Source organism: Daphnia pulex, chromosome 2 (genome assembly GCF_021134715.1).
Source record: "Daphnia pulex isolate KAP4 chromosome 2, ASM2113471v1".
NCBI lineage: Eukaryota > Metazoa > Arthropoda > Branchiopoda > Diplostraca > Daphniidae > Daphnia > Daphnia pulex.
Window position 1 is genome coordinate 5797388 of NC_060018.1, and position 25590 is coordinate 5822977.

The window sequence follows — 25590 nt, forward strand, 5'->3', positions numbered from 1 at the left end:
TCGACAAATAATCAGCTTATCATGTGCCAACACTCTTCACAAACTGCGCAGAATGATGCCGGCATCAGTCGGGGTCTGCATAATGAAGTTCCGCTGGGAAAACGACGGCAGGCATCGGAGCAGGGCGTGGCTGGTGCAAGTGGTGGCAAGAGGCAGAGTATAGTAGGCTACAGTCTCCGGCATCTAGGCCATATCCGTTCTCTAAAAAACACTTTTAAGAACTTTCCCCCTTTACTCTGTGACACAACACGCAAAGATGAGATGATGATAAAGCTCTTCGCCCGGCTGCTGCTGATGCTGCCACTCTATATGGCATCCATATAGACGGCCCTCTCACTTTTCTTGTGAGAGGGGGCTTTGCCTTTCTGTCGCTGTGTGTGTACATATACACACACACACAGGTCCTCTCAATATACACACGTCCCTTTTTTGCCTAACAAATAATCAACACAAAAAGGGCCCGACATTGTGTCACGTCCAATAACAAAGTCGTGTGCATCTCGCTCCCGAACCAAGTCGCTTTTGTTCGTACCCGCTCGTGCTGCTGCTGCTGCTGCTGCTGCTGCTGCTCCGTCCTGAAAATGACGAAAACACATTAGGAAAATGGGAAAGCCGTCGCCATTCCTAATGGAGGAAAAAGTAGACGACGCGGCGAATCAAATTCTTTCAGAGACTCGTTGTCATAATGTCTCTCTCTATATATATTTATATAAGTTATTATAATACAAGGGGGGGGGGGGAGGAAGGAAACGGAGGACAAACAAAAGGAGTTGATGGCATCCACACGCTGCTCCCGGAGGCTTACACGCTATGATGATGAAGACGGCGGCCGCGCGTTGGGACAACTTCGCAACCCGTTTGAACTGAACGCGGCGGCGGTCCCTCCGGCTGAGACATTTTTCTTGTAATAGCCCGTGCACGAGATCTAGGGGCTGAAGAGACGTGACCGAATTACTCCCGAGTCACCTGAAACTGGCACGTGCCAATCCATCTCTAATCAGATATCGTTTTCTTTTCTTTATTCCTCGGAACTTCCCCCTTTGTTGAATCTGACGGCCTCCAAGGCGACAATACAAATCTAGAAAATTTAATATTCTGCGCTAGACAAGGAAAAGATTGGCTATTACGTCGGGGCATCGCCCGTATAAACGAACTCGCTTGTCGTTCAACGGATGCGAATTTCCCAGCCGCATCTTTGGCTGGGAATTGCTAAACAAACCCCCAAACTTTTCGTCGCCATTTGAGAGGGCCTGCGGAGGGTCTTCCATCATTATTTGATTACAAGGAAAAAATCGAAACGCGTCCGTTTGTGGGCTGCGAGTTTGTGGGATCGCTCCTAATGGCGTCGGGGCTCTAGATTTCTTCGGCCATTGCGCGCTAACTTTTTCGGCGGAAGACTTGCGAAACAGAGGATGGCGGAAATGACATCATGAATAGACAAAGAGGTTCCATTATGTTGGAGATGTATTCGCCATTCAACTGGCAGTCGTCATATGTGCAGTTATCGCATCTATCACGCCGGCCACTGTGTGTGTGCACAGTGTGGCCTTCTTCGGAGCTCGATACCTTTATTCCTTCGTATAGTTTGGCAGCTTTACCAACTTTGGAAAAGTTATACACTCGCTATCGAACAAACTCGGTCACACACAAAACTCTATGCTACGTCGAGTTGGCCTGCCGATGTGTGGTTCTCGGCCCCCCCCCCCCCCCCCCACTAAGCTGTATACGTTTCCAATGTTGAAGAAGAGTAAATACTAAATACCAAAACACCAACACCCGCCGGAAAGTTGAGCCCAAGTGTCGAAAGTATGTCAAACAGAAATGTTTCGAAGGAGCTGCTGGGCAAAAGGGCTGTGTTGTGTGTGTACTATATTCTCTTAGACTGTTTGCCGTTTCAAGTGGATTGGAATTTAGACACACAAGGATTAACGGCTTCACTTAATCGCTGATTTAATCAAGCAAAGTGCTCGATCCCATCGCCGTTCCGACGTCGGAAACGATCAGCACTAAATTTGGGAGAACCGAGTCGTTTCTTTTTTCTTTTTCTCTAAACGTTGCAGATGGAACTGCCGCTGGGGCGCTCTCTGTCTATATTTGTTGTTCTCAATTCTTCTTTTATATCCGCTGTTTATCGATCTGTGGGGAACGGATGAGCGCTTAGGCGGTCGTCTTTCGTCCGCACGCAGGCCAGCAGCGGTCGGGCGGCGGCTCGAGGGCCTGTGATCGAGATGGAAGAATAAAGCGAGTCGGAGGATCTATATAAAATATTATCGGGTGTGACTTACGACAGGAAGGGCGTGCACGCCATCCGCTTGGAGACATTGCGGCCGCTTGAAACGAAATTTTATTATTTTTATTCGTATTTATTTATTTTTTTATTAGTTTTCAATTCTTGTGTGTTGTAAAAGATTGATTTGCCGTTTCTTTTAACGCCCGTCACTTATATAATACGGCCAAGATTTTTCATCCCTTCTCAGCCGGTTGTTGATCGATTCCGCACGTCAGAAGAGCGGAACGGAATCCAGTGGGCGCCGACGACCGACGGGGAAAGTTGCTGGAATTCGATGATTACGACCAATATATATATAATTCAAGGCAAACATAAGCCTTTTGGAAAATCAAAAGGAAAATTCTCTCTGCCTTATTGACTCCAAAGACTTTTCCAAGTTTTTGTGGGCTCGTCTCTGCTGTGTTGCCGAGTGCTAATCGTAGGAGGGGGGAGGTCCTGGGCTCTATTGCATTTTTCAATATCGACAACATCGCACTAATCTTACCAGAGAGAAAAAAGAAACTCGTGCGCCGGGCTGATGTTTGTGTTGCACATTTATGAAAATAAATAGGCGGAGTGAAGGCGAAGAAGGAGCGATTGGGTCTTTCTGCCTCTTGCAGCTTTTTTCATCCCATCTCACACCCTTCGAGGATGAACCTCTCCTGGGGTCGATGAAAGTTCCTGTTTATAAGACACGGCGGATCAATACGGTTGCATCGTTACGGCCGCCTAGCTCGTCCCGCTCACGTGTGTGTATACTGCACTTTACAACACTTGCACATGGACGACAACTATATAGCGTGCGGCTGCTGCTGGGCACACAGGGAGAGCCGGCGGAGAAGGAAGGAAGGTGTGGGAGGATTGAGCCTGCCGTCCAGCCGGCCGTGACAGACGGCGACAATATTATCTCCTTTGGCAAGTCCGAACGCGGCAGCAACACAAAGAATGATGGAGGAGAAAGAAATATAACAACAACAACAACAACAAGGGCCAGAAGAAATATTCGTTTTTCACCCACTCTCAAATCAAAGAGAGAAGAAAAGAACGAGAAAAGTCCCGAACGACCGAATTCATTCGCAACAAAAGTAAAGGAAATAAAAATAGGACGCGCACGACAAAAAGGCGATGACGGGAGGGAATAAGTTGATGAGATTGTTTTGTGCGTCATCTCTCCTTTATGTAATAATATATGGACTCGTTTGCGCTGAATGTTTCCAGCGCTGCGCGAACGAATAACAGAACAAAACCAATTGACAGAGAAATGTGCGCCAATTTATAGAACAGTCACGGCTATACCAATTTGGCGAAAGGAGCACTCCCAGTTACATGCCTCCTGTTTGTATACGCAACCGAAATTGTGTTGCGCAATATTGAATGGCAATTGTAAATACGCTCATGGGTTTTGACTGTGTAATGCTCTTACAGAGTTACATATCCGTTTAGCATTCAACAATCTTGGACTATACATCTAATTGGATAGACAGCAGACAGGGGGGGGGGGGTAAGAAGTGAAATCTGCTGAATCCGTTGAAGCGCAACATATGTGCAGGCCGGCCATAGAGCTGACCATAAAAAAAAACAAAAGAAAAAAGGTCAAGCCGATTTCCTGTATTCATTTCTTCTGTCGGCCATGATTTTCAAACTCCCGCGTTTTTTAGTCAATCATAATTCCTTATTTTTAAAAAAAGAATTCTTTAGGATTCTCGATTGCGAGGTCCTTTAAGCGCCCCCTTTTCTATAAATAGATCCCACTTTTTACTTTGTTGATACGGAACTAGGGTGTGTGATGTTGAGTGTGTAGGCTCAAGCACAACAACACACACAACTCACCTAGAGGATAAGCAAGCGCGCGCGTGCAGACACGCACCGCGTCGTGTGTGAGCTCCTTGCGTCTCTAAACCATTTCATCATCACTCAGTTGGGTTTTTTTTTTGTTTCTTGCTTTTCTCACCGTTGATGACGCAGGTTTGTGCAGCGACGTGAATGAGCCCGCCGCCGTTGCCGTTGCCGTTGCCGCTGTCGATCCCTCCTCCGAGTGGGCCGTCGTCGAGTCGAGTTCTCCACCCGCAAGTTCAGCGGGAACGTACGTTGCCGATGCCGATTTCGACGTGATGCCCACCGAAGTTCGTGTGGCGGCCGGCACCACGGCCTATCTCAGCTGCCGGCCCCGCAGCCTCAGGAACAAAACGGTAATTTTTTGTTTTCCTTTTCAAATTTGTCTCAATCTCCTTAGAGTTTGAACTTGAACATGTACATATATACTAACAGAGTTGCAGCAGCTAATGTTATATAACTTGATCGGAGAGTTGGCGGACTCGCGAATGTGGACACATTGTCGTGTGTATTAGTGTGCTGGACACAATGTGCGTCTATTTATTTCCAGATATGAGCGCACGCGAAAAAAAATATGGGGACGTGATAAGAATGAAGATTGAACGGAAAGTGATGAGACAGAGCCTACATATATCGACCGACGTAGACAGTCCTACATATTCTCTCTCCGTTCGGGATTTTCTTTTTTTTTTATTATTAGTATTTTGCCTTGTACCCTCCATTGTTCGCAAGATTCGCTTTTTCTTTTTTTTCTCCTTTCTCTCAGGGCGGAGGAACATTCATCATATCTCCTCGTCGTTTAATATGAAGGAGAAAAAGTGAGGCCGAACGAACCACCGAGTCGGTCGGTCGAATCGAATGTCTAAGAGAAAAGGATGGGGGGGGGGGATGAAAAGGGAAGATGCGGAGGCGCATTTTGTAGATATGGCAGGAACCGGAGTAGAATATCGTCTCGATCGACAAAGAGAGAGAGAGAAAGAGAGAAATAAAAAAAGGCGGAAAAAATAGAAGCAGCGACGTGTATACACATATCTTTTAGCCGGCGCTGCTGACGTCTTGTACGGTTGACGTTCAGCCATCGATTGCATCTAATGAACCAGTCGCTTTCTTCCCCTCCCTCATCGTCTATTGATGTGCAATTTCTCCGAGATTGTTGATTGTAGCGAAGGGGGAAAAAAAAAGAAGGAGTGTACATACAGCAGCGTATTCCAATAGCCCATTACTTCCGCCTAGCGGTCATCCGCTGATACGCCGCGACAATGTCGTTCTTCCCGTTGGCTGCAAACGTTCGACGGAAATGGCAATCAGATTCGGTTGGAATCGAAGCGAGAATCATCACGATCGGTGTTAGTTTTAACTTGTTACTTGCTGGTGCATACTATAGTTAAAATGTACTGTAGACAATTGACAGTCGTTGAAACATGCCGTCTTAAAACACAACGTCCAGTGGTCTGTGCAGGTCTCCTGGGTCCGCCACCGCGACCTCCACATCCTGAGCGTCGGCCGCTCGGTCTACACCAAGGACGGCCGATTCTCCGTCTACCACCAGCGCCACACGGGCGAGTGGACCCTGCAGCTGCGGAGCGTCCAACTCAAAGACTCCGGACTCTACGAGTGCCAAATCGGCACCCAACCAACCAGAAGCTATTTCGTTCATCTCCAAGTAGTCGGTAAGTTGGGTCCATTTTGTCGGCCGTCATTTTGTTTTGCAAAACCCTTTTCCTTGCGAGGAATTCCATTCCTGGAAAACAATTTCACCAAAAACACAGGAGCCGATTCAACGATGGCCAATAGCCAATAGAAATGTTCCATGATTTACGATCCTTTTTGATAATCTTCCCTCTGAAAGTTGTTTCTGTTGAATTCCTTGAAAGCGGCCAGTCCAGCATTTTCTCCCGAACGGTTGGGGAAATAAACGATCGGATTTGCTCGGTCATCACGATGGTGACGTCATTCAGCCGATAGACGTTGAAGGCGACATCCGTATTCCGTGTGTTTGTCCCAGCTTGTATATTCCTCGGCGGATTGTATATACTAGTAGTACTGTATATGTACATGTATATGTAGACACACCGTCCGCTTTGTCTCTTATGCAGCGGACGTTGAACGATTGGAAATTCATCTGTCGAAGAAAAGGCGGAGAGAGAGAGTCTGTGTTGGGGGATTCATCAAGGAAATGAATAGCTGCTCCCTTCTTTTCTTTTCTTTCTTTTCTGTATTATATTTTTCGCCGGCGAATCTATATTCCGAATGCGTTGTGTGTCTGTGTACAGCAGGGCTGGACATGGCAGGGTCTGTCCGGGATGGTATGGTCTTCTTCTTCTTGTGTCTATCTTCTCTTTCTCTCTCTCCTATACATCCGCTTTTCGATTCCGTTCGTTTCGTTTTTCTTGTTCTACTCGTCTCTCGCCATTTCTTTTCTTTACTTTGGGTGAGAGGGAGGGGTGGGGTGGGAACATGGGGATGCGTTTTTCATCAGACCGCCCGCTGCCGGCTGGACTCCTGAACTCACGGAAACGAATCACGTCCGGCTGGTCTGACAGCCGGAAGAATCGAGAAACGTGATGAAGAACTTTTCCCTTTTTTTCAAGAGAGAGAAGATTATTTTATTTGGTATATTTTTATTTTTTGTTGGGGGGTAGTTGGGGGAGGGCTATATGATTGTGGGTGGTAGGGCAGCAATGGGAAAGAAAAGATGTTGCTCAATTCTTTTGATTCCATTTCCCAAGCACGCGAGGAAGGTTCAACATACATATACAAGACGTATGGGTGTGTGTGTGTGTGTGTATACTGTACACACACACATCTAAAAGTTGTAGAGGAGGAGGAGGAGGAGTGGTTCTCTGCCGACTCTCCGCTTGCCCGGCCTGCGCCCTATTCTTATTCCGCCGGATCAAAAAAAAAAGAAAAAAGAAAAGAGAAGAGTCAGAAAGTGGGGCAACCAAAAAGAAGAAGAAAAGAAAAGAATAGACGAGTATTTCCTCGACATCCGGGCGCGATGATGCTAACCCACATTTTCTTCTTGAAAACGGCTCCTCCTGTGGGAATACCAAGTAGGTCTGTGTCTATGTAGGTCCCAGCTCCGCTATAGTAGGCCATCAACTTGTTTTTGAGATGGGCAACCAATCCGCCGTTTCTTCTCTTCTTGCCATCTTTTCCTATATCGATTGAGATCATCTCGTCCGCTTCGAATGTTTGTTTCCTCTTCTGTGTTCTCCTCCTACACACACACACTCTGGCTGTCTCCAATGTCCCCTCCAGTAAAGTCATTGGCCGTCCTATATTATAAGGCGCCAGTGTTATATCATCTCTTCCTTTTATTCCTCCTGCTCACCGCAAGCTGCTGTTATATCGAACCGCTTTTTTGTGTGTGTGTGTGTGTCACCGTTGCCTGCAGCAGAGCGACTGGTCGATCGAATTGTGGTGTGTCACGCCCACGCTAGACTTGCTTTGATAGCTTCAAAAGGAAGAATTCATTTTTATTGACACGACGCCCGAGCGTCTCATCTTTTCTTGTGTCAACTCGACACTGACACACACACCATCCTGAAGCACCGCGCACTATCAAACTTGACGGTTGAATTTTTTCCGTCCGGAACCGAGTGGTTTTGTGTGTGTGTGCACTGTGTAACCTGTTCGTGACGGCAAAAGTATTTTCTTTTTGTTTTCTTCTTCCAGTTCGTTCCAGTTTTGCTGGCGAAAAATTCCGCTTTTTCTTTTTGCCGTTTCTATGGTTCAGTGCGGAAGATTCTTCCGAGGCGGAATCGAGTGCGGAAGGAGAAAAGGAAAAGGAAAAAGGGGAGTAATCGTGCGGAATAATCCCATCCGGATTCATTACGAGCCTTTAAGCTGCTGCTGCCAGAGTGTGGAGGAGAGAAAATGAAGGGGGTTGATGGGCTGGATGGCCAATAGAATAAGGGGGGAAGGAGAAAAATTCAATTATCTCGTCCGTCGGTGTCAATTTCGATGATCGTTCATCATGCATCAGAGCGACGCCAGTGACAGCATTGCCAACCCAACGAAACGGATCGACCCCCCCCCCCCCTTTTCCCGCATCTCCCCCCTTATTTCTATACATCACTCCTCCGTTTCTCTTTCTCTCTCACTGTGCCAATTATACGAATATTGGGCATTGGGCGGAAGCGAAAAAAGGGGTGGTGGGGTGAGAGTCTTTTATGTCGGCCAACTAGTTTAGCATGTGGAACTTATATTCATGGCACTAGCAATCGTTAGTCACGTTCTGACCGCTCGGTTCGTTAACCCATCCGCTTTCTTTTTCTCATCCGCCGTGTGTGTACATACACACAGTGACTCACCACCAACACCCAAAAGTTTCGCACACTGCAACTTCTTCTACATTTGCGTGCCAAATATTTCGTCCAGAGAGACGAATGTCCAAAAATTGAATTTAAAAATAACCGCGCCGGGGCGGAGCCATCGGTCCGCTGACTCCCGCAGTCTACACCTATATATTTTATTTTCTGGGTCTGCTGGCGCACGTGTTGACTAGAGAATCGAATTTTGTTTTTCTCCCCCCTTCCCCCTGCGATGGATGTATATACGGAAAGAAGAAAAGTCAAACCTCTTCTTCCGAGTTACATAACCACCACTCTCGGGTCCCGGCGGGAGTGGGATAGAGAGGGGGAGAGAGAGCAACCGACGGCATCCAATTGATGTCTTCTTGTCATCCGTTTTTTTTTCTTCTCTCTCCAGGCGACACACGGTCGACTTGCCTGGTCGCCGTCTGTCTATTTGTGCACGACCGAAACGGTTGTTAGGTGGAAAGACGACCGCGAGATTCGGAAGATTTATGGAAGAACCTAAAAAAGGAAAAATAGTAAAGAATCGAGATTTCACGAATAGAGAGAGAGGAGGAGGAGGACCGTGTTGTCTTTGAAAAAAAGCAATCGAAAGGAGAAGGGGGGCGACCATAGACTCACGGTCTGTTGAGTCGAATTCCCATCTCGTTCCTTACATCTTTTTTTTTTGGGCTCTCAGATGAACTGAGACACAAGAAGAGAGCGGCGGCACACACACAGACAAAAGGAGAGCGACGGAAGGAAATAACGAAATGGAGGGGGATATGACTGCTGCAGGTCTTATTCCCCCCTCCTTTTCTCTCTTCCGCTCACGATAGATTATAATGATGTTCGTGGAAGGTGAAAATAAAACTCAAAAAATAGAAGATGGCCGTCGTGAAAGATACGATTCCATGTTTTGGAATGACGGAATGTTCGAGAACTTGACGCAATACGGACTGGCAACGGAACATGTTGAATAATCAAGATGAATGCTTTTGCTTTGGCTGCTGCTTGAAACTGCCCTTGACTACCGGCGCAGTCTGCGTAGTTTCTTTTCTTTTATTCCTGGACGTCATGGAGAAAAAATACAAAGGACAAGCGCAATCAGTCCGACTGCTAGCTACTTCAATATTTATCAATATTGCCAGGCAGCAGCAGAAGCAGATGGATGGACGGATGGGGGTAGATTCCGCCAATCGTGACTTTTTGCTCCTCTGTGCTCGACGAAATCGATCGCGCGCGGCCCATCCGCCATGATTTTGTCCTTTTTTTTTTCTTTCCCCCGTCGCTCTCCAGCTTGCTTCCGACATTTCCGTCGACCTGTTTCATCCGTTGCCATGTTATCAATTGTGTGTGTTGTCGTTTCCCCCGGATGCACCGGGCCGGCGTCTCTACGGACCAAGATGACACCCAGAGGAACACGACTCGCATCGGCCATTCCGGCCTCCCCCCAAAAATAAAAAAATAAAATAAAAATTTCGCAAACATAAAAAAGTCAGTTGGCGTTTCTTTTAAAAGAAAACAAGAACTGCATAAGCTATCGGGCAGATGCTGTAGTATAAAAAGATCGTGTTCCCCTTATAAGATATTTCATTCATCGCATGACCGACTGTTGCGCCAACAGCCCTAACCTCCTTTTTCGATTTCATTTTCAAATGGAAGTGGCGAAGAAATAAAAAAAAAAATAGAAACTCATTTTGCTGATTAAAAAATAAAAGGAAATCGAAAAGAGGAAAAGTCGTCGAATAAAAGTTGTAAAATAAAAAAATGGGACTAGATAAAATAATAATATAAAAAAAAAGGGAAATGTTGAAGAGTGCCGCTGGGATGCGGCGCCCATGCATGTTGAATGGAGTGTCTTATATTTCCAGCCGGGTGTTGCCATTCAAAGGCCGTCGAGTTTGATGTTGTCGTCTCTCATTTGATGAGCGCCTTATTGAGCGGATGGAGAGGAAAAAGAAGAAGAGACACACACATAAAGGGCAAGGGTTGTATGGATGGATGGATCTCCTCCCAGTAGCGGGACGCCCGTTGGATGGGCTGTGGCGTATTAGATAGGTGCGGCAGAGTGGCGGCCAACAAAACGAAGACGAACATCCGACAGCAACTCGTTCTGAATGCGTCATTCGCGACGGACGGGAAATTTTTCTTCTTCTTCCTTTTCCATGGATTCGCTTTAGCTGGCGCAGCTCGGAGGAAAAAAGGATATGACACGGCGGCTGATGGCATTAGCGCTCATCCGTCCCCCCCACACACTGAAAAATAAAAGGAAAACGCGCGCAGCAGTGACGGGCTGCGACGGGGCTCCCGACCTATCGGGACTGCTCCCTGTCAACAACCGTGTCTTGATTCAATGCAGTTTTGGAGTACCCCCCCCCCCCCCCCCCAAAAAAAAAGAAAAATATAACGTCTAATGCAGTTGCCGCTGACAGCCGAACGCCGAATTTCTGGACGAAATAGTTGGAGGAGGACAGCAGAGCTGTGCTGGGCGCTCCCAAAAGTGCCACATGCATATATGCTGGCCGCCCGCGCCGTCTGACATTTGTCGTTAATCAACGGGACAACCTTGATCAATATTTCACGATCGGGGCTGTCCGAGAAAGTTGACCGACCATCGCTTGATGTCTCTCCTGTCAAAAAATAGAAAAGGCACTCGCGAAACTTATTGTTGTTGTTGGCCGCCGCTATCGCAGGTCTCTCTCGCTGAATCCGGCGCTCTTTCATAATAGAAGTCGGATTTTAAATTGGAGAGATTTCACAATGGCTTCTTCGACCACTTCGAAATTGATTAGGTTGTTTTATTCTTTCAATTTTGAAATCGATTGCGCACCGAGACTCTCTTCGGCGGATGTCTGTTACTATACACTTTGCTGTGGGCCTGACGACATTTTCCCAAAAAGACAATCGATTTTTATGCATTTATTCGTTATAATTTGTTTTATTTGCAGAGATTTATATAAGATGAAGGCGTGGTCTTCATTTCAAATGAATAAAGAAAATAAGAAGAATTCCAATATTCTGCTTTTTTAAATTTTCCTTCGCTCCCACACGCAATATTGCGGGCGGGTACAATTGTTTAAATATTAAAAAAAAAAAAAAAAGATTTACCGATATGTCTACCCGCAATAAGAACGTTAGACAAGATGTTGCATTCCGTGTTGTTTCTTGTTTTACTGATACCCGTACCCCCGTCCGCCGTGTGTTCCGTTGGGAATGTCGTGCGACGCCAAGGGAAATCTTGCGTCAAACCAATACTACATTTTCGTCGTTAGGTTATTCAGACGCCTATATTTTTTGAAAAAAAGAAACCTTCTGTCGTTGTTTATTTTTCTGATGATTTTTTCCCGTGATGTTTCAATTCGCAGAACCGACTACCTCGATTTTTGGCGGGCCGGACATGCACGTCCACGAAGGAAGTCCCGTTAACCTCTCCTGTCTCGTGTCGCAGGCCGTCGGCCAACCGGAATTCTTCTTTTGGTACCACAACGGACAGGTAAAAAAAAAAACAAAAAACAAAATATAAGTTAAAAGTTTCTCTATGTGTTTGTTGCTGATTTTCTTATTGTTTCTTATTCTCACCGTCAACTGCGAATCGAATATTAAAAATAGAAAAGATACACACTATGCGTGACGTGCTTTTCTGTTTTATCCGTTATCTCGTTCACTCCCCACTCCCTCCTTGAGAATTTTATGCATCTCATTATCATCTAGTTTTGCTTCCGGTTTTTTTTCTTTCTTTCCTAGCCCACTTCTTCCCCTAACATGATTCTTCTTCCAACTGAAAAATCACGTTACGAAGACCTCCCCCTCGCCTTCCCAACCTCCCAGCAGCTCTCTGCTGTTTGCATTTTTAATGAAGCCACCTGGCTCTATCGATCGGCCAATCTCTCTCTCTCTCGCCCGCCCCTCGTCTGTTTTCTAGACTCTATGCAAACGTGTCAACTGGCGACCGACTCACTTCTGTTTTTTTTAAATTTTTCCCCACCAAGCGGTCCGTCTCTGCTTTTCTTCTTCTTCTCCATTCCCAGCATTTGGAGGTTATATGCCGACATGTACATCTAGTGCGTATATAGTCACGACACTTGGATCTTTCCCTTATATTTCCGGAGAGTCGGGATCGCGTCAACTGCAATGTCTACATGTATGCAAACACACCAAGTCTGATGGCAAAGTTGAGAGTTTTCATGTGGTGCTGTCGGCCTGATTGTCGCGCTGACTCATCTAGGCCAACACTCTCATTTTAGATCCTTGCAAAACATCCACAAGTTCCAAGTTCATTCTTCTTCTTTTATTATTTGTTATTTACATGTTTGATCAATTCGGAGAAGGGTGTGATGGGGGCGAGACTATTTCCCTGCCGAGTTTCCTGTTCACGTTCCCTTCCATTTGCCGGCCCCGATGTCCGTTTGAACCTCCCCGCTCCTATCGCCCGCTGCGAGTGTTGTTGCGCTTGCTAATTGACTCTGCGCCCATGAAGGCAAATGAATGAAGTGCTCCCGCAGTCTAGACGGGCGAAATCCACAGACCCACGACATGTTGGATATATATACACAAGGCCTTGATGAATGTTGTGGCACACGACTCACTCCAGTTTCAGCTCCAACATAATTCTTCTTCTTCTTTTCCTTTCTTCTTCCCCCCCCCCTTGCCATTCTCATCCTCATCTTCCTTTTTCCCCAAGAGTTTAATTACTCCCAAAGAGCCAATGGGCTGTCGGGCGGGGAGACGAAAAGGGGCGACCCGGAGTTTGTTGAGGTGTCACGGAACGTGATGGATCGTTCATAGCTCCAAACACACGGAGAAAAGGAGAGGGGTTGGGCAGCAGCATAGGCATAACAATAAGATGCGTGGGAATAAGGAAAACAAAAGGGCCTCCAAAAGTGGCAAAACAGCTCCGAATAAAAGCTATATTTTTTACCGGTTGCACCCAACGGCCATCAATCCTTTGGCCTCACTTTGTTTTTTTTTTTCTTCCTTGCTCCCCTCGTAGCTCACGAAAGTATAGGTATATATATATAGGGACAACAGGCCATAAAAACATCCCGGTCTTTTTCAAAACAACCCGTCCCCCCCAAAAAAAAATTACGTAATAATGTTTATCAAGGATATATTGCAATTGGTTGCGATACAGTAAGGCGACAGAGCATACACTGAAAAGTAGGCCTATATACATGTACACCGTTAGATTATGTTTGCCATTTCGTTTTTTTGTTTTTGTTTTTCTCTTTTATCTTTTTCTTATTTTTCGATGTCTTGAGACGGGGAAACCAGGGGGAAACTGAGAGGAAATTGAGGACGAGGGTTTCGGGGGATATTATAGCCCATAATAATGGAATCGTTAAAAACGAAAGAAAGAAAGAAAGTTTGTTGCGTCTATTGTTTCAGTCGTTAGTTACGCCAATGCTAATGTTTCCCCATTTTCTTTTTGTTTGCAGTTTTTTTTGTTGCTTATTATTCTATTGCCGGGTGGTTTTGTTGCTGCTCTCGGATATATGGCGTAGGCTGTGCAATCGTTCGATTCCATCGAATCAAGCCCATTATCGCTCACTAGACAAAAGGCTACGATAATTAGTGAAGAAAAAAAAAGAAAGAAAAGTTCGTTTAGTCATTGCCTGCAGGATTGCCACGTTTCAGCTTGATTGCCTTGATTGCGTTGCGCCTCTCTTGCTCGAGATGAAAAATCAGGTAAACTTTTGATTTGATGCCATCAAAACGACGACTTTGTAGACCTTTGGCCGTGGTCTCCATATGCTGTCGATCGGAGCATAATCGAACCGAAACAAAAAATATATTGAACATCGGGAGGAAGCAGACGAACGTCACTAAATCGATACGTATACGTACCTTTCTCAAACTACAAATGCGTAAGACTATAAGGAAAGGATATAAATATAGCTACAGTCGTCGTCGTCGTATTACATTCGTGGGGTTTATTGGACAAGAGCAAAAAAAAAAAAAAATAGGAGGAATAAAGGGAAAAAGGATCCTGTAATCATTAGGGACTAAAAGAGAGACCATATACGGATGACAAAAGAGATGAACAGGAAAAAAAAGTCCTATACCAAACAACAAAAAAAAGAGAGGCTTCGCCAATTCGCCGACTCATCTCGGAGCCCCGCCGTGCTGCACAAAAGAAATCCTGAGGCCTAATTGAACTATTTTTTGTCGGAGTTCTAAATACTTTGGGCTGTGAATAACGACGACGCTGGGTGCCTCAATATACTACAATGTAGTAATCTGTCTAGCCCGCGTACAATGTGTGGGGCCACACACACAAATACGAAACTGTTATTCACTTAGACACAGCGCACCGCGCTACAGCAGCAGCTCTGTTGATTCTTATAACATCATGTTTTTCTTTTTCTTTGATGATTTTTTCTCGAGTCTAGGTAATGGAATTTGGCGGCGACAGGATCGAAAAGCGCCAGTATTTTGCTGAGACGGATGTAACAGTTAGCTCGCTGCTCATCAAAGCCGCCCACGTCAGCGATTCAGGCAATTACACTTGCCAGCCGGCCCACTGTCCCCCAGTATCCGCCAAAGTTTACATTCTCAAAGGTCAGTAGTCGTCTAACCCGCATCGTGTTTTTAGAGCTCATCACATTATTAGAACGTGACTCGCTCTTTATCATTCCTTTAGTGTGGAATTCATGCGCAATGTTTCATTTTTAATTTGCTGCCCTTATATTCCATTCAGCTCCCCACTATACGCATTCATTGATCCGTCGGACTAATTCATCGTCCCACCGTTAACTTGATAAATTAAACGTTCATCAATTTTGGATCACCCCGCTTAATTGACGGTTTTCATTTATAATGATCAATGACGACTATCGATTGCTACGTTACCATTGGCTACTGCACATTTTAGATCAATGTGAATAGGTCAGACGCTTATTATCTCTGCTATCGAAAGGCACGCTCTTAGTATTAACTTTAAAACATTTAGCCCCAACGTTTAGAGTTTGGCTTGACAACGTACCGAATAGATAATATGGTGGTTGAAAGCTTTGACAACGGTCGTCCATGGCTTTTTTTTTTTTGTTTTTTGATAATGTCTACCATAGAGATAAATGCCAATGTTTTTATCTTGTCTCTGATATATTTTCGTGATCCATCTCCAGGTGAACAGCCGGCCGCCATGCAGCGCAGCGGCAGCTCTTTGATGATGAACGCTGCCGGTTATTGGTGGAGACTCTCGCTCGTCGCCGTCGCTATGTGTTATTCGTCGTACTCTGTGGGTTTGCTGTCTTTGCCGATGTCTGTATTTGTACTTGTATCCCTGACTACTGTTCCCAATTTTGGATAACCATCAAGCCCAAACCAAATTATTCTTCTCCACCAATCCCAAACATTTTTTTTCCTCCACCCACCCAACCCCCCCCCCCCAAAAAAAAAAAAAAAAAATTTAAAAATGTGAACATAATATATACAATACACTGTCATTTAACCTAATAACTATCTGGCCATTGTTGACGTTTCTTTTTCTCTAGATCTTGCCAACATTTCGTTTCTATAGTACAAAAATGTTCAATATTTTCCCGTTGTCAAGGTATAGCATATCTTGAATCGTAGGTGCGCTGTGGGTAGACATTTTCTAGCATGAACATTATATGATATACCCCGACGAACTCGTTAAGATTGAGGAGTACGAGGAGTAGGTGGACCACGTTAAGTCCGTGCAGCTGAGGAGGATGTAAGGCGACGAGTGTAAACTTCGCCATGCATAAACACTTTATTCTTTCGCGGGTAAAGTAGGAAACCAGCTGGGAATATATAACTGAAATACCTGTATGCAAAACACACTCTCTCTTATGCTTCTTGCTCGAGCTGTAATAGTGTTTGACTGGTTGACAGACTCTATTATGGCGACTGTTTTGCAGAAACACGGCGGGGGATAAAGGGTTGATGTTATAGAATAGTAAAAAAGAAGTTTCGCAGAAATACCAGGTGGGAGGTCTCGTTTGATTAAAGCTGAATGAATGGGGGTTTGCATGTTGCATTTGTCGTTGGCGGCGAAGCGTTGCACGGCGGAACTTGACCCCTTGACTTATTGATCATCTAAAAAGATAATCAAAGGGCCCTCTATCCGTCTGTCGATCCAGTTATTATATAGGGCCCCCGACAGAAGAGCGCATTACTCTTTTAGAGTTTCTTTGATTTATGGATAGATTATTTTCCGTCGAGAATCGTGCCCAGGCTTCCATCTACTTGTCGTTCCATCTTCTGTATGTATACTCTTGTTTCAATTCGGGGGCAGCAATTAACAGAGCGCCCACTTATTTTCTCCTTTTTTTGTCATAACAACAGAGAACAAGTCTCGGGGCAGTCGCTCTTCTGATGCATTGCTGTCGTACATCATCATTGCAGTTAAACGCCGACTAATAGTCGGTGCTGTACAGACTCTCAACTAGACAATAATAGAGCGTGCAGGAAATGTTTCTCGGTCTTTCTGCTGTCCAACTGTCAATACTTAATCCATTGTTGCTGCGAACTGTTAACTTAGACAGCTATAGGTACCACTGTCCAGCATAGCGCGAGCGGCATTTCGCGGTGTCTGCACCAAAGTAGCCCACGTTGTCCATTAATGAACAGACGGAACTTGGGACCCATCAGCCCATCACTCATCTGGTTCTACTTCGGTAAACCCATCCCACCACCGTCGACCCTCTTTCTGCTGGGTGCGTTGAACAATGCGACAAATGCAATTCTCAAGTCACAAAATGCAATTCCATCACGTACGTTTTACGTCCAACTTAAGCGTCTATAGCGGTTGTTTTGTCGCGCGACTCTTGTGGCAATTCCTAATCGACCGAAAACAAAACCAAAAACAAAACAACTTACGTGAATAGAATTTGAATTAGGTAGGATTTGAATTGAAGAATGAAATTTCTTCCGTGTCCGATATTCTATTTGGCGACGACGGTCATGCAGTGACCTCCTGGACTGAATGTATTGCGAGCAGTGCGAAAATCTCACATCTCACGAGGATTCTTATTCAAATGCTTGTCATTATAAAGATCACAGTCGTGCATTGTGCAATACAGAACGGTGAAATAAGAAAAGTGTCAAGGGTTACCCAATCCTCGCTCATCCGGTGAACATGACGCAATATTGATGGTGCTGTCGACTGTCGACGCGGTCCCATCACTGAGGATAATTCTGTCGACACCGAAACGAATATCCAGGATCTGCTTGACATTGCCACCATCACTGGAATCACTCTTCCGCATTCTTCACCCGCCATATATTTGGCGTATTCGGTTCTGGGAAATTAATTAGTACACATCATTTGATAAACTTGGAAATGAGAAGAGGAAATGTTTCGCTTATTCGATTTTCCCCTTTCCAATTCTGCGAATGACGTTTTCCATACACGCTCACAGGTTCCAAGTAAATACAATTAACGTGCATCTCCCGCAGCAGTGCTTTGCAAAGCCATTGTCGCAACGGCTAATCCTTAATCGACCATATTCGACCAGCTATAAGCCAAGAATACCGCTGGTTTTATGGGTTACGATCGTTATTATGACGCTGACCTTCGCAACAAATAGGCGTCCTTTCTCAAAACTAAACTATAACGCAAATAACAATTCAATGGTACGCTATAGGGAACGCTGTGTAATCTCTGTGTTGCTGAGAGCAATTTTTCCTCCTCTTCTTCTTATACATATAAGCTCAAATCAAGGAAGTCGGAATGCAGCTGCATTGTGAGTCACTTGCCCAGGAAAGAGGACGTGATGTAAGTGTATTAAACTTGTGAACAAGTGGAATGCTATGTGTGTGTACCGCGGGCGTGATCAATATAACGGAAGGGGGAAGTAAAGGATAAAGTTCTCCCAACAAAGATAGAGTCTGTCGACTGCTAAATTAAATTCAAGCTTCAGAATGTCGGATCAGGCGTCGGATCGTGTGCTGAAAGAGAGTTGCGTAGGTGAGAGAGAGATGCGCACAGACAGTACGGGAAGTGGGGACAAGTTGGCGAGAAAGAAACTTCTTGATTGAAATGGGGAAAATTTCGGGGCTTGGGATTTTCGACCAACGTTCGGTCGAGTTGAGTCTGCGGTGAACTTCGTGAACTCGCGACATTTTTCTAGGCTGCTGTGCTGTTATCAAAGTTGAATTGAGAGAGAGAGGAACTGATAAATAAGAATTTTATTATTTTTAAGATGGTCGATCGGTTATTTAAAAATGCACGAAGGTTTTTGTCTTTCCAATTCCAGAAATTCATTTTGAAGTAGACGGAACGGAAACAGACTGGCGTTCTAAGAAACACACTTCAATAAATAATTCCAATAAGGTGCACGCGACAATAAATAAATCCATAATATTTGATATGTTTAATTGAGTGAAAGAATAAAGAAGAGAAGCAAGCGTAGGTTCGTCACCTTTTTTCTTCGTTCGGAACGATGACATTTCAATTTCCGTTCTTGCGTTGGTCTTTATTCTATACGTCTTTGAGCACTGTTTTTTGGTTTTTTGTTTGTTTCCCCCCCCCCCCCCCCCAACTGACATATCCCTTCATTTGATTACATTTTCTGGAGCGACACTGCGATACTGTGACGACGCTTTCTCTCCGTTCCGGAAAGAGACAACAAGTCAAAAGGCAGCAGAGCGTATATCAAAAGTATAAGGGCTTAAACGTCAGCGTAGGCTATTGGCAACAGCGATCAGATCGAGCCAAGTCGACATTTCCAATTCGCTAATATCAAACGATTTCTTGATTCCTTTTTCGCCGAAATGCGAGAGGGAAATCAATCAAAAGAAGCGATTTCTTCTTGATTTCTTGCGTAATAATATACGGGAAGGCGAACAACAAAGGCGGCGGCCGGGCGCATTAGAAAAAAGTCGTTTTGCGCACGTGATATTGTCTGACATCCGTATCAGGTGCGTGACTAGCAGATCAGCTCGGCAGCATCTGATGTAGTGTGTGGACTATTTATTGTTATATGTGCCGTAACCGTCGTGAGTGAATCGAACCGTGTCGACGTTCACCGCCTCGCCCGTGTTTTTCTTTTCCATGGCTTGACAAATGTGGCCACTGTGGCGTGACTTTGACTCTAGTATACCAAAGAATATATATATACATGTATGGCGTCAATCCATTCTTCAGATGGATGGCCAAAGCATGTAGTAACAACGGGTTTTAACCTTACGACGGAAATCGTACGATTGCTGCGATTCGACGAATTTCCAAGCGCCGGGATCGACAAATAAAATACCGTCCCGTTTCTTTTTCTCTTTTTTTTTTCACTTTAGGGGTGGGGTTAGCAATTTTCGTGACGGTTGAAAAGGGAGGGTCTAGAACATAAAAATAGAGAGAGGGGAAACAAATTTGAAAAATTTATTGACAAATATGGGGTATGGGTCTGAATAAATTGCGAGGTTTTTAGAAGGGGGTGGTTGAATAAAATAACCAAAACAAATGGCGGAACTCTGTTTATAACATTGTCTTATAGTCTTTAACCGAAATTGACGCCCACGGAGATTTATATAGTGTAAGAGAAAAGAATCAAATTTTTAAAATAAAAATCGATCAAATGAACATGTTAAAATGATGAAAAATAATGAAAGATGCTGAGAGTAGCAATTGAGGAGGGGCCCAGAAAAGATCTCGGACAGCGCTCGATAATAATTCCTTTCGTTCGCTGTTTATAAATAACAAATGAAGTTACTACTGCATTTCTCTGAGAGAAGAAAATGAAAAAATAAAAATAAAAAGTCAAGATATTATATATATTTCAACTAGACACCGTCAGTTATACTATCAAACCCGTCAGAAAATATCCTCTGTCGTACAGCATCTTCAAAAGTGACTCGTGCGCTTTTGCTTTGTTCGCCGAGAAATAGAAGGAACAACTCGCGCGATTTCTGCGACTCATCTTTTGTGCGATTTCGATGCGAGCTGATGATTAAAGAGTTGACAGCTACCGCGACAGCTCGTTCCGGAAACTTTCAAGCGGAGGTGTATGTACGGGATTTTCAATTATTTTTTTTTTCAAGTTTGAAATAGTTTCTTTATAGATTGGGTGGCGTGAAAAAAAAGAAGGTGGAGATCAATAATTATGTATCGCTGTTACGTTCGGGGAGAATAAAAAAGGTATATCTATCGATTCGTCTGTCGAAAAAATAGATATTTCAAAATTTGAACGATCTTTTGAAACGACTTTTGCCTATTCGACGATAGCCTGGGAGAGGTCATCGACTATCGGTTTAGACATTTGTTTGGGTACTTTCTTTGTTTGCTTTTTGTGTCTGCAAATTGGGGTGACGCTGCAGAAAAATCCGGATTATTCAACACGACGATCGATCGTTTGGCATTTGAAGAAAGCGCATCGCTGGAAATTGTCTGAGGGGGGAGGGGATTTTCACGTGGAATGAGATGATGAATCTCCGACTAGCAGAGCATCAGGCTTGATCCAATCGACATTTCGTGCGTGATGGGCCCAGGCCGACCTACTGGGCGTACATATAATGTAGACTACTACGCAATTATACGCATCGGGCGGCTGCTGTATAGACTCGTCTGCTGCTGCTGTTGCTGGGATATTAGCCTACATTTGGTTAGATAGGAGCGAGAGCTAGGGGGCACGGCAGACGATATGAATAATCTACGTCGACTTGTATAGTTGGTTGCTATCTGCTCTTCAGTCCCTTTCTTTGTCAACTCTGTCGTTTCTTTCCAGTGACGAGCCTAAAGTAGAGCACGGGACCAATATTCCAGTAGGAGGCGAAACTAAATCCCAACTTCGACAGGGCCGGGGATCGGGCTGCTGGGCTGTGGGCTCGTTCGCCTTCGTGAAAATTTCCCTCCCGAGATCCTCACACACACACACACACACACACGCACGCACAGATGAATGTGTTTCTGCATCCTGTAGCAAAGTGAGAAAACGGATTAGAGTGCAGGGCAGTCCCCGGATGCGCCATGCATGACTTAATTACGCCCAAACGTCTGCAGCACCAAGTATAGACACACGACTGCTGGGCTTACATAAGACTGAACACGGAATTACTGATGCGCATATTGCCATTCTATAATAAGAGCCTACGTGCTTATATCTCTAACAAGATTCAGATTCGTCGTAATAATCTACGATAGTGGTTTAAACTATTGTTTTTTTTTCTCTCCAATCGAAATGATTCGTCGCCAAATCTTCATGGTTTAATTAAGGATTGTTATATACCTATATAAGCAGGACCGTGTGACCTTTTGTGTATTTCTTTCGACATCCTTATGTTAAAGGATTTCATAGGAAATGCCGACCGCTCCAGCACCGTGTGTATCGTCATCATTTCGGTGTGCATATTTCTTTGATTCCAGGAAAACCGCGAGATCGATATGTCAAATGCCATTTGATTTGATTAAAAAAAAAAGAAATGCGACACACATTTTCCTCTAGCGTGAAATGTTGAATCAAATGAAAGAATCTTGTGAATATATTTTTCGATATTTCCCTTCTGCTCTCCGACTGTCTAAATATTGGTGGCAAACAGCAACCAGTGTGGTTGTGCGTAATCAGATGCTCATTGCTCCTTGATAAATGCAAATCTTATTGAAACGTGTTTATCGGCGACGCCCATTTTGTTGTAGTTGTTGTTGCTTTCTTTCGATAGACGGTTGATCCTTTTTCTTTCCACGCACAGGGAAACGAGGCAGTACGTGCCGGTGAATATAATTATCACGACAATCTGGTCGCATCTAATTTCGATTGAATATCTTATTTGTGTATCCCAGGAAGAAGATATGATGAATCGAACGGCAGGGAAGTGAAAGAAAATAAGGAGAGAAAAAAAAAACAAGTTCGTGCTCGAGAGGACATCAAAAGAAAGGAAAGAAAAATCAAATCAACTGTGCACAGAGAGAGAGAGAGAAAAAAATAAAAAAAAGCGTCAGGGCGTGATGTATATTGGCTGCATCGACGAAACGAATCAATAAATGATATATTGTATATATCCGAGAAATCAAGATGTTCATCATCCCGCTGCTGGCTGGCTGGTTGCGGGCGACATGCGGCGCGTTTGAACGTTTCACTTGCTCTGCGGATATTAACGGTTATAGATATATATTACAAACCGGCACTGGCGTCGCAACAACGGCTCCCATGTCGTCTGACAGTTGGCGCGTGCACGTGTATAGGCCTATAGACACACACACACATACATGGGAGGAGTATAGCGGCAGCAGCAGCTTCGTCCCCCATATCTTTGTTCACCCACTCACGTTTTCTTTCATATAACGTCTGATTTCTCTTCTCTCTTCTTCCCATAGTACCACCAAACTGAATAAGGACTGATGAGTAGACGTATATTGCGTTATAGATTTTTTGGGCTGCTGTTGTGTTGGTTCCTATGCCGGCTCGTGTCGGGATACAGCATAGTAGCGCATGATGGCGGGACAAATAAAGGGAAAAAATAGGGACAACAATAAATGGCACATTCAATCCCGATTCCCCAACCGGCTGGTTCTTCTGCCCCCCTTTTTTGATCGTAACGAAATGTCTCGCTAAATCTGGATGATGACGAACCCATCCATTTTTCAACGTTTTCCCGTCTGCTCTCAATTTCGTTTTTCGAACCGGAAATTTTTATTTTATTTTTCAAATCTTTTCCTTCTCTTTTTTTGGCCCTGTGGTATTATTAACTGGCCGTATAGATCACCGAGCAAGTTCAAATGCATGTCCAAGCGCGCGCAGCATAGTGCTGCCCTGATTCCTTTGCGTAAAAATAGCGGCGCCCATTTCGAATCTGGAGACCCAGATTTCTTAATGTATGTAAATAAGGGCTAGACCGGAAAAGCAATCGTAACAAGGTTTTATTCCTCCCCCCTTCGATTTTTATTCTACGCCGCGCCCAGCATCCTTTTTTAACGGACATCCTCTTTTCATCCGAAAAATAAAAGGCAAATGTTTGCGTCCTCATCTATTTTTCAGCTCGGCCTTTTTTCCTTCCTTCCCTCCGACGACACACAGTCATGTAAATCAGTGAGAAAGGCGTTTGATCTCGAGGGTGAGGTGAGGGTGGTGGGTGGGAATAAGACGCGGGCGTGATCGATAGCGTCGTCGAAACGAGACGTCTAAATATATGTAGGGTGTATATATACAGTCGAGAAAACCTTTTTCATCGGGAGATCAAAAGACTTTCTATTTATACAGTATGGGCTGCCCAGCTGCCCTATAATGCGTAATACAGCCGTAGATATATACATACGGCCAAGTTTGCGACCCAGACATACGGTCCTCTTCATCATCCTCCCTTTTTTTTAACTTTGATCCGATTCATCGGATGCAGGCTCTGCCGGCACAGAGCCCATACAAGAGTAAATAGAAACTCTTCAATCGTCTACATCAACATCAAGTTCAGCAAAGCTCGTCTATGGATGATTTCACTTGGTATAATAAGTTGATTTTGTTTAGACTTGAAATCAGAGAGCTGCCCGTGAACGAATCGGCAAGTCTAGTCTTCATCCGTATACGACATGAGAAATTGTTACATGCAGTGTTTTTTTTTTATTTCTCTCTTCCGCTTGTTTTATTTTTGTACAAACAAACAAATAAATTTTTTTTTATTTACCTCTGTTCTTGTGCATGTCTCAGCGCGGCCATTCGTCTCCGCCAAAGTGATACGGGTCCGTGTTATGTACAGTCTGTACAACATACACATGGCGGGGATGTTTGTCCAAACCAGCATGCATGCACGGGTAAAGCCACAATTGCCCAGTGCTCATAAGCTGCTGGGCAGTGGGCACTGATCTGTGCCCAAACCTGACATTTACACACCAAGAGATGCTGCGCTGTTGTCATCATCATCTTTATATTTCAAAAAATGCGCCCAAGAATAACTCTACTCTAAATTTGAATTGACGATTTAGATTGTTATATCTGTCGCCTGTCGAGCGTTTCGCTTCGCCTGTTGGAAATACTCGAACGCCATATCGAGCGAGTCGACTTGACATCATCGATGTTGTAGACGAACCGATAGCGTCTACAACATATGTATAGTCTAAAAATACAGCTGTTTTGACACTTAGCGTCGAGTCTATAGTGCGCCGTGTGAATGTTGCAATTTCACTTTTTGAATAAAGCACGTACTCTCGACACCTGTAATCATTGTTGAAACAGATACTGCGCCAGTAGATAGCGGGGCGTGAGTGGGGACAAACACTGAATGTGCAATCATAGCCAAATAATACGTATATAGACCTGTCGCCATATAGTAGTAGTTTAACGATTTCTTCCCAGCTATTATTCTCCGCCGTTAATAATTTGTCTAGACTATATACAACTACGGGGCGTAGAGAGACGATTGCGGTCGTCGTGTTATATTGTTCACGCCAGTGCGTGTGTTGTTGTGACGGGAAGAAACCATACACGGGTGTAGACACGGATCTTGGAATAACTTTACTAGCAGTGTATATATGCCAATTTTCTTGACTTATTATTAGGGCATCAGCCCGAGAGTTGTCTCAGGGGTTTCTTTCTGGTGTCAACATCTTATTGGCTTTCCACAGCTCAATTTCTGATCCCATTTCCAGTTAGAGACCAGACGGTGTCTCATCACCTCCTGAAAAGTTGTCTGAAATTGAAACAAGAGAAGAAATAAAGCTGCGCAGCAAAGCGACAATCCTCGCTAGACCGATTACAACGACGGCAGCCAGCAGCAGCTCCGGATTTCAAAGGGAATTCGAATAAGTTACTCGAAGGCAATGCCAATCTATTTTCGTTCGACTCCAAGGGATATATAGTACAGTCTTAGCCTATTTAGCGCTATTTTAGACGACCACTTTCATGAAAGTTGAAAATGAAATCCAGCTATAGCGCTATCAATGCATTGATAGCGCTATAGCTGGATTGAATGCTTCCCCCCTTATTGATATGCTCTCTCCCGTCTTTTCTTCTCGGCTCCTTTGCCGCTCTCTTTCCGTCGCTCCTCATGACACCCCCACCCCCAAAAAAAAAAACTGTCCTGGGTCATCAGCGACCATTCAGTTCGAATAAGTTGGAAAAAAAGAAAGAAGAAGAAAAAAAGAAAAGGAAAAAGTCACGATAGTGTGAGACGGGAAAGACAGTGAGTGAGCGAGCAGCAGCCAGAGTGAGAGTGGGGGCCCATAGATAAGACACACACAGTGTGTGTACGATGACTGCAGAAGCAGCCGGTTGCGTGCCGCCGTATAGTCGTCGTGATGTC

The 25590-nt window shown here is 44.5% G+C and overlaps 1 protein-coding gene across 2 annotated transcripts in view; it reads left to right on the forward strand.

Annotated features, from left to right (window-relative positions):
* Positions 1 to 15818, forward strand: part of LOC124202532 (zwei Ig domain protein zig-8-like) — a 34370-nt gene extending 18552 nt beyond the window's left edge. Inside the window, exons 2-6 of one of the 2 annotated variants that reach the window (XM_046598891.1) lie at positions 4235 to 4458; positions 5550 to 5772; positions 11769 to 11896; positions 14793 to 14961; positions 15528 to 15818. In XM_046598891.1, the coding sequence (XP_046454847.1) occupies positions 4235 to 4458; positions 5550 to 5772; positions 11769 to 11896; positions 14793 to 14961; positions 15528 to 15712 (929 nt within the window). In that variant the 3' untranslated portion in view covers positions 15713 to 15818. The remainder of the gene's footprint in view (positions 1 to 4234; positions 4459 to 5549; positions 5773 to 11768; positions 11897 to 14792; positions 14962 to 15527) is intronic. The other variant, XM_046598894.1, reaches the window with a different exon arrangement.
* The last annotated feature ends 9772 nt before the right edge of the window (positions 15819 to 25590 follow it).